The sequence below is a fragment of the Scomber japonicus genome, chromosome 7 (genome assembly GCF_027409825.1).
Source record: "Scomber japonicus isolate fScoJap1 chromosome 7, fScoJap1.pri, whole genome shotgun sequence".
NCBI lineage: Eukaryota > Metazoa > Chordata > Actinopteri > Scombriformes > Scombridae > Scomber > Scomber japonicus.
The window spans coordinates 24,182,984-24,197,201 of NC_070584.1; the positions used below are offsets into that span (position 1 = coordinate 24,182,984).

Below are 14,218 nucleotides of genomic sequence, written 5' to 3' on the forward strand. Positions count from 1 at the left end.
TATTTTATAATTAATTATTATTTCTCTGAGAGCCAAAGTCACATTTCGTCCTTTAGGAGATTTTGCAGATCAGATTAAGATGTATTTTGATGACATAATAGTCACATTTGAGATTAAAGTGTCTAAAGCTGAGTTTCAAGCTCAATCGAGAAAAGACAGAGTGAAAAGAGATGCCACGAATAGATATGTCTTCACTTATATAAAGATTCTTGTATGGTTTGTGAAAAGGTGACAAGATATCAGTGCCAGGCACACACACACACAAAAACCTCAATCACAACCATCATTTCAGTTCTGTAACCATCTCCGTGCGGCTAATATATATAACTGCTTGCTGCCATCTCTACATCCAAAGCAGCAGCTCCTCTCCTATAACTCCCCCACATCCATGATCTAAGAGGCCGGCGGTGCTTTAGAGGAGCAGGTAATGCAGACAGTAACGATGGGCAGCTACTCTTTCCTTATGGAAAGGCACTTACATGGATCAATGACCGCTGTAATGCCCCATCTCATCGTAACATTTGCATCATTGGGAAGCGTATTATTATTATTATTATTATTATTAGCATTATTGGAGGAATTTTGACAGTTAGATCATCTGTATCTGACTGGTTGGGCAGCTAATATCAGATGGTGAAGACACCGCATTATCAGACAAACATATGGAATAAAGATCATCTGATTGTTGAATGAATCACACACACATGATTTCATCTGCCTTTTTTAATCTGTTCTACACAAGCTAGGTTTATTACAGTTTCTAATGGGACAGGAAAGGCTTTAATATCTTGACACTATACTATCTACTGGAGCCTGAAATGTTGACGTGTATATAGTCAAATAAACAAATAATGACACGGCCTATAAGAGACAAAAAATCCCCACCTGAGAAAAAGGAACATTTAAAACTTGGGTGTGCAGTCAATCATTATCACTGTCATGTTTTTTTCCTTGTAGCATGACGCATACTTACTGTAGGGAAACGAGAAGAGACTAGCCTACCTGGGTCACAAGATTACAAGTACAATAAACAAGGTGGGTAAAAAGCCATTAGAGCATGCATGTTAAATTATTACAACTACACTGAAGTGGCAAAGTGCACTACACACACACACACACACACAGCCAAGCTACTTGTCAAGGTGACACAAAACACTACACATTACTAGTCAACACATTGGAAACAATAAGTGGTAGATATGTCACTGTGAAAATAACATAAAGCTAATGAATAATAGTCTGCCTCGGTTACTTTTGGCAGTCTTTGGCCCATATGGCTAGACTGTCTCCTTCCAGGAAGTTTGTATTGTTTTTGTTTTTTTCACTTCACGTCAGCTGTTTCATAGTTACCAGATCGTTGATTAAAACATGCTACATAGTTTGAGGTTGTGATGTAACATAGGAAACTGAGATCTTAAAAGACTAAAATGAAATGAAATCATGAGTGTTAAAAAAATAGACGGTGAAACGTCAGCTTGCCACAATTGCATTTACACAGCTAATACAGCTAGGGTTAGCAAGCAATACACACGACATAATCGAGTCGTAATGTTATAGATATTAACCAAAATACAACCAGAGAAGCTTAACTTGATAATAAACATTCACCCCACGTCGTTAAGTTACATTTTTACCCTCGATAAAAAAGCTAAATATGTGTCTAATTGAGCTTATCGAGGCTAACACAGCTAGCTGGCAGCTGTCATCCAATCACGCTTTAGTTTTACCAGATCTTAAAAAGTACCTGGAGAAGAAAGACGAAGAGAAAAATATGCAATCTTACACACAAAAATCCTGATGATAAGTGTCCTCAGAGTAGCTGTAATATGTCTAACATGAGACTAATAGTGAAGGCTGGCTGGTGTCAGGTCGGCGGACAAGGCCACATATTTAGTTAGCATTTGATCAAGTTAGCGTCATATATCTCCAATCGTAGTGCAATTAAGTGAGTGTTAATCTCTCTATAAAATCTAATAAAACAGCAGTCAAGTGTAAGTTATGGTTAAATTAATGTTTAAAGCGTTTGGATGTTGATCTTCGTGCCTTAGCTACCAAAGCTAACCCTGCTAGCACCTAAAACAGCGTCTCTCTTTTCTCTCTCTCTTTGGCCTGATCACACACAAAAAGCACACACAACAGCGTTAATCTGTCAACATCACCATAACCAAGTGGAAACAGGACAGAGCATAACATATAAAACATTCATTGATTGATTGGCTATCTGTTACACTACCCTGGTTAGTTAGTTAAACGCTTAATAATAAGCTGAGAAATACTAACACTATAATACTAAAATGTTGTCGACTGTAGTAGTAAGAGTGTGATTTTAAAAAGGAGCATGGTTTCACCTTTTTTAGTTCAAATTCCAGTCATTATTATCTTGACCACTGCCGGGGCAACTCCTTAATCCTAAACAACCCCGACTGAGTGCTGAGTAGGGGCAGCCTGCGCTCTGTTACCGCTCAGCTAGCTCACGAAACGTTAGCAACTACGTTAAAACACGGCGAGACGACGTCTTCAAAAATAAACCAAAAAACACAAAAAAAACAACAACAACAGTACAAAGAGTAAGTGAGTTTCTGTTGCTAAAAGAAACCAAAAATAGAAGCATGTTACCTTTAAGCTGTCGAAGTCATGGTTGTCCTGTGTTGTATAGGAATCGTCCCCATTTAATTTGTCTCTCGTCCTCAAGTTGCTATGGTTTAGCTGTTGTCTCTTTAAGCCTCCCTCAGCTGAAGAGACCCGCGCATAGCGTCACGCAGCGCCTACTGCGCAGATAAACCGACGTAACCACGTTTGGTGAATAAAAAGCGAAACATGTGGCGTAAATTTAGTTCATGTACTTTTTACTTTAAAACCCTTTAACAGGCTGTGTGCACCAGTAGATACAGACTCTTGAACACCCTGTTAGGATAGTTAAGTTGGTTGTTCAATAGTATGTGCCCTGACTTGGTAGAATTGAAGCTTGTGGTAAATTTATACTTTGATAGAAATTATAAAAATCATCTGTTTAGAAACTAGTATGTGTGATATTAATGACAAGAGAGAACTAGTATGTGTGATATTAATGACAAGAGAGAGCAAGAATGTATCACTTTTTTTCTATATTAAATAAAACATTCAATTGTTTTTACCATTATGCCCATTTTTATACCTTAATAGGAGCAAGGTATCCTGGTGGAGATACAGCTCATAAAATCCAAAACATATTAAAAATATGTGAAGAATTGTTTTACTTCAGGTTCAAATGAGAAAACTAGTAACATCTATATCATTTTTTATATCTCATTTTCCACTTCTGCTTGTTTAAGGGTTAAGATAAGATAAGCAGGTTGGGATTGGGAAGGTTACTTTGGAAATGTAATAGGTTACAGATTATTAGTTACATTATTTAAAATGTAATGAGTAATGCAACTATTTCAATTAATTAATCAAAGTAGATTAGATTAGATTATATTCTTATATAAATACAAAAATAGAGATAAATAAACATAAATAAATGCATCCATTCATTCACTCATACTCTCATCTTCACAGCAAAAACAAACCATACACTCATTCATTGTCAGCATATGCAGTTAAAATGGGATATTAAAAAAGTGTTCATAGATATTATTGCACATAATAATACATAAATAAATAAATTATTGCACATGAAGTTGTGCTGTGTTCCAGGGGGTTTGCTTTCAGTTCAGAGTTAATTATGGTAATGGCTTTGGGATAAAAACTGTTCATAAATCATGTGGTGTGTGTTCTGGTGGACCTATAGCTTTTCCTGGAGGGCAACAGTTCAAACAGGTGATGGGGATTTTGTAATAGACCTTTTAAGATGTTGTGTGTCTGCTGCAGGGAGCGGGAGGTGAAGATGTCATCTAGGGCAGGTAGCTGTTGTAACTTATTACATTTGATTACTTTTTGAGTACCTTTCTAATCTTCTAAAGAATGTTTTCAACTGGGTAAGTACAGTGTGCAAACTACTATATCATGTCTTTCAGGGGGGCTCACATTTTTCCAGGTTGGGGGCAAGTAGAGTATAGTATACCCTGCAGTGTGATGTACTATATTCTATAGTTTATCAGCACATATAACTAACACACACACACACACACACACACACACACACACACACACAGGTCGAGCTGTTGAGCTGTTACCCCCATTTCCAGCTTCTTCTGTCAGCTTGTCCTGCGTTATCAGTCCAGGAGTTAGTAGGTTTGTGCTGGCAGCAGGTGCACACTCAGTGTTGGTTGTCACTAACATTTGCTGTAGAAGATGCCACTGGTTCTGGTAGTCAGAGTCGATTGACTTGGGTTTTTGGCATCACTGTAAGCTGACTACCACACAACAGAGAAATAACTAATGTTGATTCGATAACCAGACTGATGGAACAAGAAAGTTAGTTTTTTTCTGATCTTTCACTTAAACTCATGAAGTTTATATATACAGCACCACAACACTTCAATGGTGATAGCAAGAATACCATACCAGTATCTTTATTAAAGTGACTTTTTGCTAGGGAACCTCCTGGAACTACCTCATGGACCCCTGGGGGTCCCCAGATCCCACTTTGAGAACCACAACTGTATCAACTTCTAAATGTGTATAAAGTAACTATCTTTTTTTTTTTTACCATGTAATATTTATCTCAGCATTTCACTTCTTTGAACTATTTTCATCCTGTCTGCAGTCAACAGAAACCGTTTCACCTCTAAATACTCATTCCTTGTGCAGTAAATAGTCATTACTGAAGATTGTTTTTTTAATTTTGTGTACATTGAGAAACACTTTACCAGTATCTGTAAACATACTTGACCAATAGATAAATAGACTCATAATACAAGCGGAGCAAAAGTAGTTTGAAGAGTTTCAAACATCTACAACCTGTTAAAGGTGTGCTACACAATGCTATTGTTTTGGCACAAATTAACACAAATTATAGAATTATTGTCCTAAATATTAACCCTTAAACATACTTAGTCTATTATGCTACAGGTGGATCTTGAGTCACCTCTATTATATTGTTGTTACCTGTACTGTCAGCACCCTAAATCAAAAGCTGAGAGCTTCCACTTTGTTATATTTTGACAGCTCAAATCTAAAATCCTTGACAGGACTATTTTTAAGTCTGTTCATATTTTAATATTTAGGTTTAACAGACAAAAGATGTTCACACTAGAGAGATCCACATGCTGTAGAGCTTAAACATAACATGTGACTTCATTGACCAGTTTTCCTTTACACAATGTTCTAATATTTGATCTCTGTTAAATCACTTCCTGTCTGACTTTCTGACTACATGATTTAGACTTTGAAGTCTTACGATTTTTGTCAAAATATCTAGACAACAAAGACAAGTTTAACAATTGTTGTCTGCAGTGCTCTCACTTTAAAACCTATTTTTCTATATTAATATTAATACAATAATCTGATATCTATGACATGTACTGACATGACAAATGTTTGCAAAATAAAAATATAGAAAATCATGTTTAATCAGCGACTGTCAGCATGTGCATAAAAATAAGAATGAATTGATGTGTTTTATTATAGTTCACTTTGAAAAATTAATCTGTAAAATTGGATTTTGCAAAATGATAATACGTTATCATCACATCACAATCCAAATTCCACTGCCAATAAATGATAATATTGAATTAGAGACTTATACTAAATAGTTGCTCATGATTGTGTCCCAAAATACTTTTTAATTGAATGAAACCCATCCCACTGCCAGCACTACAATACAGCCTCACCAAAAAACAGGTAAAAACAGAGAATTTAATGTCTTTATTTCACATTTCTATGTTGTAGTGCTTTTTTACATTAAGGAGCATTTCTCAAATTCTTTAGTTATTGTTGTTACTGTGTACCTACTGGCTGTGTAGCCAGCTATATAATGACATATAGTCTTATAATGCAGAAGGAAATAGATTACAGGAAGCAGCCTGTATGTAGGTGTTAATTTAAAAAATATATTTCTAAGTATTTATCAAACAATGTGACTGTACAGCTTTACATCCCTTTACACAGACAGGCAGTCAATAAAACTAAACAGAAATGCATATTTAGTTCTCGTCTGTAGTCGAGTTAACAGGAAAAAGGCGGTTACCCTGTCCTCTCCCACATATGTCAGCTTCAGGTGTACTTGAGTCCACATGGAGCTGAAAGGATGTTGGTGTCAGGTCTGTTAAGTTCACAGTTACAACCCCAGGTGAGGGTGAGGCACAGCTTTACTTGAACAAGCAGTCTGAAGGGAGAGGCTACAGTTTTTAGTAACGGACGATGGAGGAACCCCCGGGGCAGAGCTGTGCTGCTGTATGAAGGGCCAAAACATCGGGGGGAGGGCAAGTTCAGTGGACAGCATTCCCACAACAGGCTGGTGGGGTGCGTGGCTGTAACGCTCCGCCGCTGTCATGAAGGGGAAAAGTGGAGGAGAGGGAAGTCGAAGAGGGCACCTGGAAACATTGGCGTCTGTACAGGAGGTGAGAGGGGGGCAAAGATCCCTACTTTTATCCACCGGAGGAGGGCAGCAAGGAGGAAGGATGTTGTTGTCAGTCTGTGATGTAGAGATGTCTTGTTTGTCTTCTTCTTGTCCCACTATGCTCTGATGTGGCACCTCCTCCAGACTCTGGTCTCTGGAGAGCGGGGAACACCTCTGACCTTTACGAAACTTTGCCCTCCTGTTCTTGAACCACACCTGGAGGAGACAGAGTAACTTTAATGATTTAGCACAAGGCAAATTTTAACATGCTTTACAATTCAATTTAAAAATGACCAGAAAACCAACTTCAAAAGACTAAATTAAAGAAAATGTGAACATATATACAACATATTTGTGCTCTTAAGAGTGCAGCAGGACTTTATAAATACTTTCCAGCTCTTTGTGGACCAAAGATGAACAGTTATACAAACATGGAGACAGTCAGGTGTTGGAAGGAGTGAGCTCTGACCTGAATGCGAGCCTCGGGCAGGTTGATGCAGACAGCCAGTCTCTCTCTCATGCTGACATCGGGATACTGCGTCTGTTGGAAGGCTTTCTCCAGAGCCTGCAGCTGGGACACGGTGAACGCTGTGCGGCTGCGGCGCTGCTTCTGCTGGTTGCCATAGCGAGCCTCCAGTATGAGCTCTGGTGCAACGGAGAGAAACAAAAGAGGTTAGGTTAAGGTTGTTAAGGAACATAGCTGAGAGGTAGTTTGCAGTTTTTCAGAGGTATGTCCCATTTTGTTTTGGGGAGGGTTGATTCAGTTTGGAGTGATTTGACCGTCAGCTTTTTATCTGCTGAATAAACTTGTTAGGCTGATATACAAATGAGTGACAAATTGAAGGAAAAACCATTATGAAGTTTCGTAGTTAGTTTCGTAAGTTTGAATGTAAGTCCTTCAACTCATTTTCTCTGATTTGTCCTTTATAAATGAATCTTAGTAGAAGCCGGATGGATGCTGGTTATTTGGAAACAGCATCTTCTTAGGGCATGAAAATCAGTGTTCATCTCAAAGTTTTAATACGTTTTTAAGTTGATCATGTTGGGTTTTAACTGTCATGTTTACACTTATTATGACCAACCTACCATCTTTTCAGTGTTGTAAGAACTAAAAAGATACTTTAATTGAGTAAGAGTAGGAATATCACAATGTAATACATTGTCCATTACAAGTCCTACATTTAAAATTAACTAATAGAAAAGTACAAAAGTATCATGAGGTATAAAATGAAAAGAATCATTTATGCAGAATGTCTTTTTTCAGAGTGGAACATATATTCTATAATTGTTTTGGTATTACTGCATTATGTAGCAAGTGGAGGTAAAGTTAATTATACTTTTTTATATACTAATTGATTGTTTGATCTATAATAATAAATCATATAAAATAAGATGATCATAGGTATTTAAAAATCTGCAATTTATCATATTTTATAACTGATAAGAAGTTTAAATAGTCCAGGAAAAAGTGTCATTAAATCATTTTGAACCTCTGAGTAAACTGTTGGATGTTACTTTTTGAATCATGTGCAGTGTTTGTGTTAGTGCGGGACTCTGGTGACCCACCTGCTAGCCTCTCAGCCACAGACAGGGTGTGTACTGTTGGACTGGCTGCAGAGTAAACGTGGTACTGCTCCGCCATCTGGTGGTGGAGGTCGAAAAGCATCGAGTTTACACCGCGGAGGGGGTGCACACCCGCGTTTGACTGCCAGCAGAAATTCAGGGAGTTCATGTTGATGCTAAGGACAGAAAAATATCATTATACTCATTGTATAATAAGAGATTTATTAGAGAAAAAAAGGTGTTCCAACTTTCAGACCATAGTAGTATAAATTAGTGTTACTTAGTTTTAAAGGTCTGAATACACTTGAAATGATGAAACAATTAACTAAAGATAAAAGAAAAAAGAAAAGACAATGAAGATGTTACTTGTTGATTTGACAAAAAAATCACAATAAGCAAAAAAAAAAAAGAAAAAAAAAGACAAATATATCTGCGAGAGACCATTATTATTAAAGGGAATACTGATTATTATTTATCCCTAGAGTTGCCTTTTCTTCATATAATAATTGCATTTTTGGCTTATTTGATGAAATCTTTGCTTTACAGGATAAAAATTTGGACTCACTTGAGTGCGAACACCTTGCACCCATTTTATCCTCAATCACAAAGATTAAATAACTAAAGATTTCACTGGTACGCACCGTAAAATAAACTCACTAAATGTCTTACTAATGAACCCTTACAGAGTAGACAGGTTTTTTTCTTGGTTATTTACCTGATATCCAAATCCTGAGTTTGAGCGCGGGGTCCAGGTGCGTCTTTACGCACCGACTCGAGCTGTTAGTCCAATATTTCCCAGTCCAGTTTGGGCCTTATCCTGCACAGCAGCGCTCTTTGTCGAGGCAAGGATCTAATTCTCCGAAACCATTCTCACCCACAACTATTTAAGAAGCATTTACCCAGGCTCCCCTTAGCCATTAGCCAATAGAAAGAAAGGTATTAGCCGGGATTAGGTGGGATGAGGGAAAAGAGGGGGGTTGCAAGGGGCTCAAGTTTTTGAAACTATTGAACTTGAGAGATTTATGCCAAGGATCCCCCTATAAGCGAGCGTTTCATTCCCTCCAGTTAAAACAATTAAAACAATGTGGTCGGCTAATCTCCGAGGCAGGACAGATTAAAATAGCAGCCTTTGATTGTCCTCTCCTTCTCAGCCCTCTTTCTCCCATACCGCTGCCTCTCTGACAGCCTCCCCTCGGAGGGGGTTTTCTCTAAGGGTTTGTTTTGCTAACAGGCACCATATTTTGCCTATAAACTGTCACCGTGTGAAGTTAATCTGAACCTTTACCCATTCAAAACCATTTCTGAAAGGCCAGCTCCCCTCAGTTACAAGTCTTCCCAGGAAGAGGCAACCAAAGCAAGAAAAACATCAAGTCAGCATCAAGAATTAAGTCGGCTGATGTTTTATTATTACTTAATTGTTCTACAGACACAAACAGCCACAGCCAGGTTTTCATTCACATTATTCAAATAGTGAAAGATAACTAAGAACATTTAACACTTCTCATGTAGTATGCTTTGGTACTTTATGCTTCTACTCCAGTACATAAACTCTTTTTTCCACCCAATTAATTATAAGTAAGTATTTATTATTGAATTTCCATTTTTTGTAGGTTATTTATTAATTCTGCTTAATTCTTCATGGGAGTGTTCACAGTTCACCCTTTATTATGTTATTATGTTCACCTTTTTGTGCAGCACCTATAGGATGTTTAAAAGACAAAAAACTAAATTTATTGGAAAGCTGAAGTTATTGGTTATGTCATTCCAATCAAACCTTGAACATATCTACACCTAGATATGTAAGTATAGTTATATATTAAACTGTAAAGTAGGAAAAGGTTCATGTTTGTGAATAAAATGCTGAAAATGGCATGTGAAAACTCTGTAAACAGATTAAAATGTATTATAATGTTAATTGTTGGCATGTGATACCTTGTGTGGCAGTTGAAGCATTTAGAGCAGTTGAAGTGTCAATTGAAGTTTAAAAAAAACTGAAAGGGTTTAAAGTGTCTGTTGAGGTTCAAGAATCAAAATCAGTTTTAAAGTGCAATTAATGAAAGATTGATGTTTGAAAATGTATCTGTAATTTTAAGCCCTGTAGGCAATTCAGCACTGAAAGTAGTCAGAGAGTCAAAGAGTTGAAAAGAGGTGAAGAGTCACAGCGATGAAAGCAGTTGAAAGGTCTAATAATAAGCTTATAAAATATGATGAATTAATATAGCTAAAGTCAAGATGAAATGAAAAATGCTTTTTTTAACCCTTTACAATCACACCCCACTTCCTCACCCGCTGTCATACACAGTAAAACCATCCAAGCTCACTTTATGAAGAGGCTGAAGCTTGTTAATATTCTTCCTCAATGCCTTAACTGGCATTGTACAATGATGTGATTCACACTGATAAAAAAAAAGAAAAAAGATTACCATTAAATAAAATTAAGAAAATGTGACTCACACGGCCCAAAATCACAAATTCGCTTTATAATCTGTGCAGCATACAACACCCTCTGTCTTAAGACTTGAAAAACCTCAGAAAGAGCCCTTTTCACTGAGAAACCTCGGAAAGAACAAAAGGGGAGGGAGTCCTTTTCCTGGACAGACATGCAATAGGTGTCACATATACAGAGCAGGCCAATAAAGTTGAGAATAATTTACCCCATTAAACTTAAATGACACCACAAACAAGGACCTAAGGTTATGTCTTTAGGAACTGACACTGATTGTAGAGAAACTCGCTGTAAATCTTTCCTGATAACAAAGACAGGCTGAAATATAGAAGTTAAACTCTCAGGTTTGTTTAAATATTCTTTAAAATACTGTGATTCTTTGTAGTTTGATATTTCATTAAATTACCTAAAATGCAAAATACAATGCTACAGGTACATTCCTACACCAAAATCAACTGCACACAAACAAACAGCTGAGGTTATTGTCAATATTCACAGAAATAACAAGTGAGATGTCTCCACTGCTGTGCAAGTTGAGAGTAAAGACCTTAAACTGTGGTTCACTTCTTCCACTCACACTTGCACACAATCAACTGCTCAGACTTCCAAAATATGTGAAAATGTTTGTGCTCTTTTTCTCTCCTGGCTTTTTTCCTCCTCCTTTCGCTGTTCTTGGCTGTCAAGCTATATTAGTGTCTGATAGAAATAAGTCATTTAGAAGAGGCTCTGTCGGCCAGCCCCTCAGCCCCACTAAAAGCTCCAGGATTAGGTCCCAGAGGCCTTTGTCTCCGCAGCCCGCAGGATTAGGGGAGATTTACTGCGAGGAGAGAAAAAAAGTAGTTATTTCATGGCACTTTCATGATGAAACCTGGCCAAAGCTGTGTTGGCTGGGGGGATTATAGGCACACAAAGAGTGTGGTTGTGTGTGACCCTCCCCATCCCAGAGCCGCCACCACTGACTCACTCGCTGCCCCCCCTGGATCATTTCCCCTTCTGCGGGCCAGGCAGGGCTCGGCCGGGTTCACCTCCTACCCATCAAGACGACCAAGGTTCAGTTGAAATAAGTAATGGCCTCTTCAATTAGCTCCTCGGTTCTCAGTCATCTGAAAGCTCCCTGACTGACTGATTGCTTCGTCTTTTTAAATTCCATCAACAGCCAGTGAACTCTGAACACATCTTATCACATTAGCCCTTCAGATAACTAGCAGTTTAGTGAATTCCCTGCAAGAAAAAGCTTTTCAACTTGATTTTCTTTCTCTCACCAGGATGTGAGAATCTAGCATTTAAAACTGAAGTGTAGGTAAATGAGAAGTTACTGGATTTTGGTACCTCCTGTAGTGTTTAAAACCAGCTTAAAAGGAGTTATCCTCCTCTCACAGGATCCACTTACACATGCATGGATTACAGTGAATAAAAAACAAAGACTATCCCCAGCTAAGTCGCATCACTGACAACCGTCTCACCACTGAGCAGGTGAAAACTCGCAGGTTTATTAACTGTTGTCACCGAGCACAGGGAATTACAGTGAATGCAGTGAATAGTCACTGTCAGAGCGCTCAGGTTTTATCCTTCTTGATGTCAAATAAAATGAAGCTTTAAACTTTAGCTATTACAAGTCCTGTTAAACATTTTTCTGTGCTGTGGCAAACATAAGATTCATGTATTGCAAATCATTTGATACCAAACACTGTTTTACTGAAGCAATGATGAAAAAAGTGCTAAAAGTAAATTACTTTGTGGAATCAATAAGCCTCTAAAAATGATACACAAAGAGAAAAACAAATACATCAACACAATTACAGATGCAACTAACAATGATTAACAATGAATTTTAATTATAAATTAATCTTTCAATTATTTTGTTGATTTATCAATTATTTGATCCATTGGTGACATCATCAAATGTCTTGTTTTGTCCAACTAGTAGCCAAAAACCCCAAAATATCCTGTTAAATTTGACATAAGACAAAGAAACACAGAAAATCTTGCCAGCTGAGAAGCTCGTATCAGAAAATCTTTGGCATACTTCTGAAATCATTCTAAATCATCAATTAATTGTCTATGGATAAACAATCAATTAATGCACCTGTTAAATAATATGAATTTTCTTTGTTGACGTTGTGTTTCAGGAAAATATCTGCATCAATGGAAACTGTTAGGCAGCTGAGATAACTGTGGGGGGGGGGTGTTAAGTTTCTTCTCTTTTTGTCATTGTCTTCTTTTTTTTTTGTTGCTAAGAACTTTTTTGTTAACGTCTCCTGTTTAACAGATGTTTTAGAAAGCCAACACCCTTATGCCCAAGCTTTCTTTAATTGCTTATCAATAGTGGAAATTTGTATTGACAAGGGCCTGTCAGGAGGGGACCTTTGTAGTTGTCAGTTATCTCAAAGGAAGGCCCCCTTGGACACAAACTGGAATCGATCGGTATGCAAAACACAATTGAGAGGCCTCTGGGGCCGCGATGTTGGTACGCGAGCATGTGGGCCAAAGAGGGGAGAGCAGGCGGAGGAGCTAAAGACTTCTTCATCGAGGGGAATCGATAGGGCCGGCTGGCCTTTGACCCGAGAGATACAGAAAGAGCGGGGCGGTGGGTCAGTGGCTCTTTTTAAGCCCCTCTGAGTGCCAGGATCACGCTGTGAGGCCTGACACTGACTATGACACACTCAGGGCTTAGACTGACACTGACCTGGCTGTGAACACACAGAGTACACACACAAAAAAAATCTCAAACATACACACATGGAGATAGCTCTGGTTCAGAAAGCAGAATTTAAATGAGGATAGTTTTATGACTGCATGATGCAAAAAAAACCTTTTAATCGATCGCCAAATCGCCTGATTTACGGATATGAGAGCTGTGGGTCTGAAAATGCATTAGACTCGAATAATTCCTTCTTTATTAGAAATGGAGCCCCATTACCTTCCAATTATCTTCTTATGATCTCCTGCCTGGCCCCTGGGAGCATGGCAATAAGCAGCTACACCAACAGATCAATACAAGGGACTGAGTAAAGATCAGTCTGTTAATTAGGCGGGAGTGCTATAGATTAAAGACATAGAGAGGGATAGGCAGCTGTGGGTGTCCCGGGGGTCAAGGGCACCCACAGTGGGCTAGACCGGGGTGCTGGGGTGAACTTAGAACGCATAGAGAATACAGACCCTGGTCTTTTCAAGCCTTCATCTTTTCATCCTCATCTTTTAGAGCCCAGCGACAAAACAAACTGTCTAAGTAAAGATTTTGGTCCACTTTTAGGCAAGCTGGAGTTTCATTTAAACTTGAGAGGAGGTCATACAAGTATGTTGTCTTTTATGTTCTTGCTCTCAAGTATTTTGATTGTTAAAATGTATCTTCTGCAATAACTCGATCTTTTCAGTGCTGTCAACCAGTTAAGGATGAAACAGATAAAGAACTTTATTCATAATACCACCAAAGCTGAAACGATTTATCAACTGATGCAACTGTTTTGATAATAGTTTGTCATTTTAAAAACAAAATGCTAGTTTCAGTGTCTCGAACTTGAAGATTTGCTACTTTTCTTCATCTTTGTACTGTATGTTTAAAACTTTAAAATCTAAGAAACTGTATGCAATTGTCTCTATTTTCTGGACAAAACAATGAATAGATAAAGTAAAAAGATGAACTGATGATGAAAATCCTGCAGTACATAACATGAGCAGTAAAGTTCAATGTTTCTTAGCTCTGGCTATAGCAGAAATAATGCAGCTCT

General features: G+C 37.9%; 2 protein-coding genes across 5 annotated transcripts in view; both read right to left on the minus strand.

The window, feature by feature from the left end:
• The window catches only part of csnk1g2b (casein kinase 1, gamma 2b), a 41,055-nt gene extending 38,351 nt beyond the window's left edge, over positions 1–2,704 (minus strand). For 3 of the 4 annotated variants that reach the window (XM_053322636.1, XM_053322634.1, XM_053322637.1), the window contains exon 1: positions 2,617–2,704. The gene's annotated coding sequence lies outside the window, so the exon portion shown is untranslated. Of the gene's footprint in view, positions 1–2,348; positions 2,409–2,616 lie in introns of those variants that run through there. The other variant, XM_053322635.1, reaches the window with a different exon arrangement.
• A 3,473-nt stretch (positions 2,705–6,177) lies between these two features.
• Positions 6,178–8,213, minus strand: zgc:101100 (uncharacterized protein LOC445169 homolog). Its single transcript, XM_053323006.1, has 3 exons — positions 8,048–8,213; positions 6,951–7,126; positions 6,178–6,697 (listed from the first exon to the last, which is right to left on the minus strand). Exons 1-3 carry the CDS (start codon positions 8,211–8,213, stop codon positions 6,200–6,202), a joined length of 840 nt encoding a protein of 279 aa, XP_053178981.1. The 3' UTR covers positions 6,178–6,199.
• Positions 8,214–14,218: the final 6,005 nt, after the last annotated feature.

Coding starts and splice junctions, on each gene's coding strand:
- zgc:101100 (XM_053323006.1), bottom strand. CDS start 8,213: ATGAACTCCCTGAATTTCTGCTGGCAGTCAAACGCGGGTGTGCACCCC. Junction 7,127..8,047: donor TGTGGCTGAGAGGCTAGCAG/GTGGGTCACCAG, acceptor CCGTTGCACCAG/AGCTCATACTGGAGGCTCGC. Junction 6,698..6,950: donor TGCCCGAGGCTCGCATTCAG/GTCAGAGCTCAC, acceptor TGTCTCCTCCAG/GTGTGGTTCAAGAACAGGAG.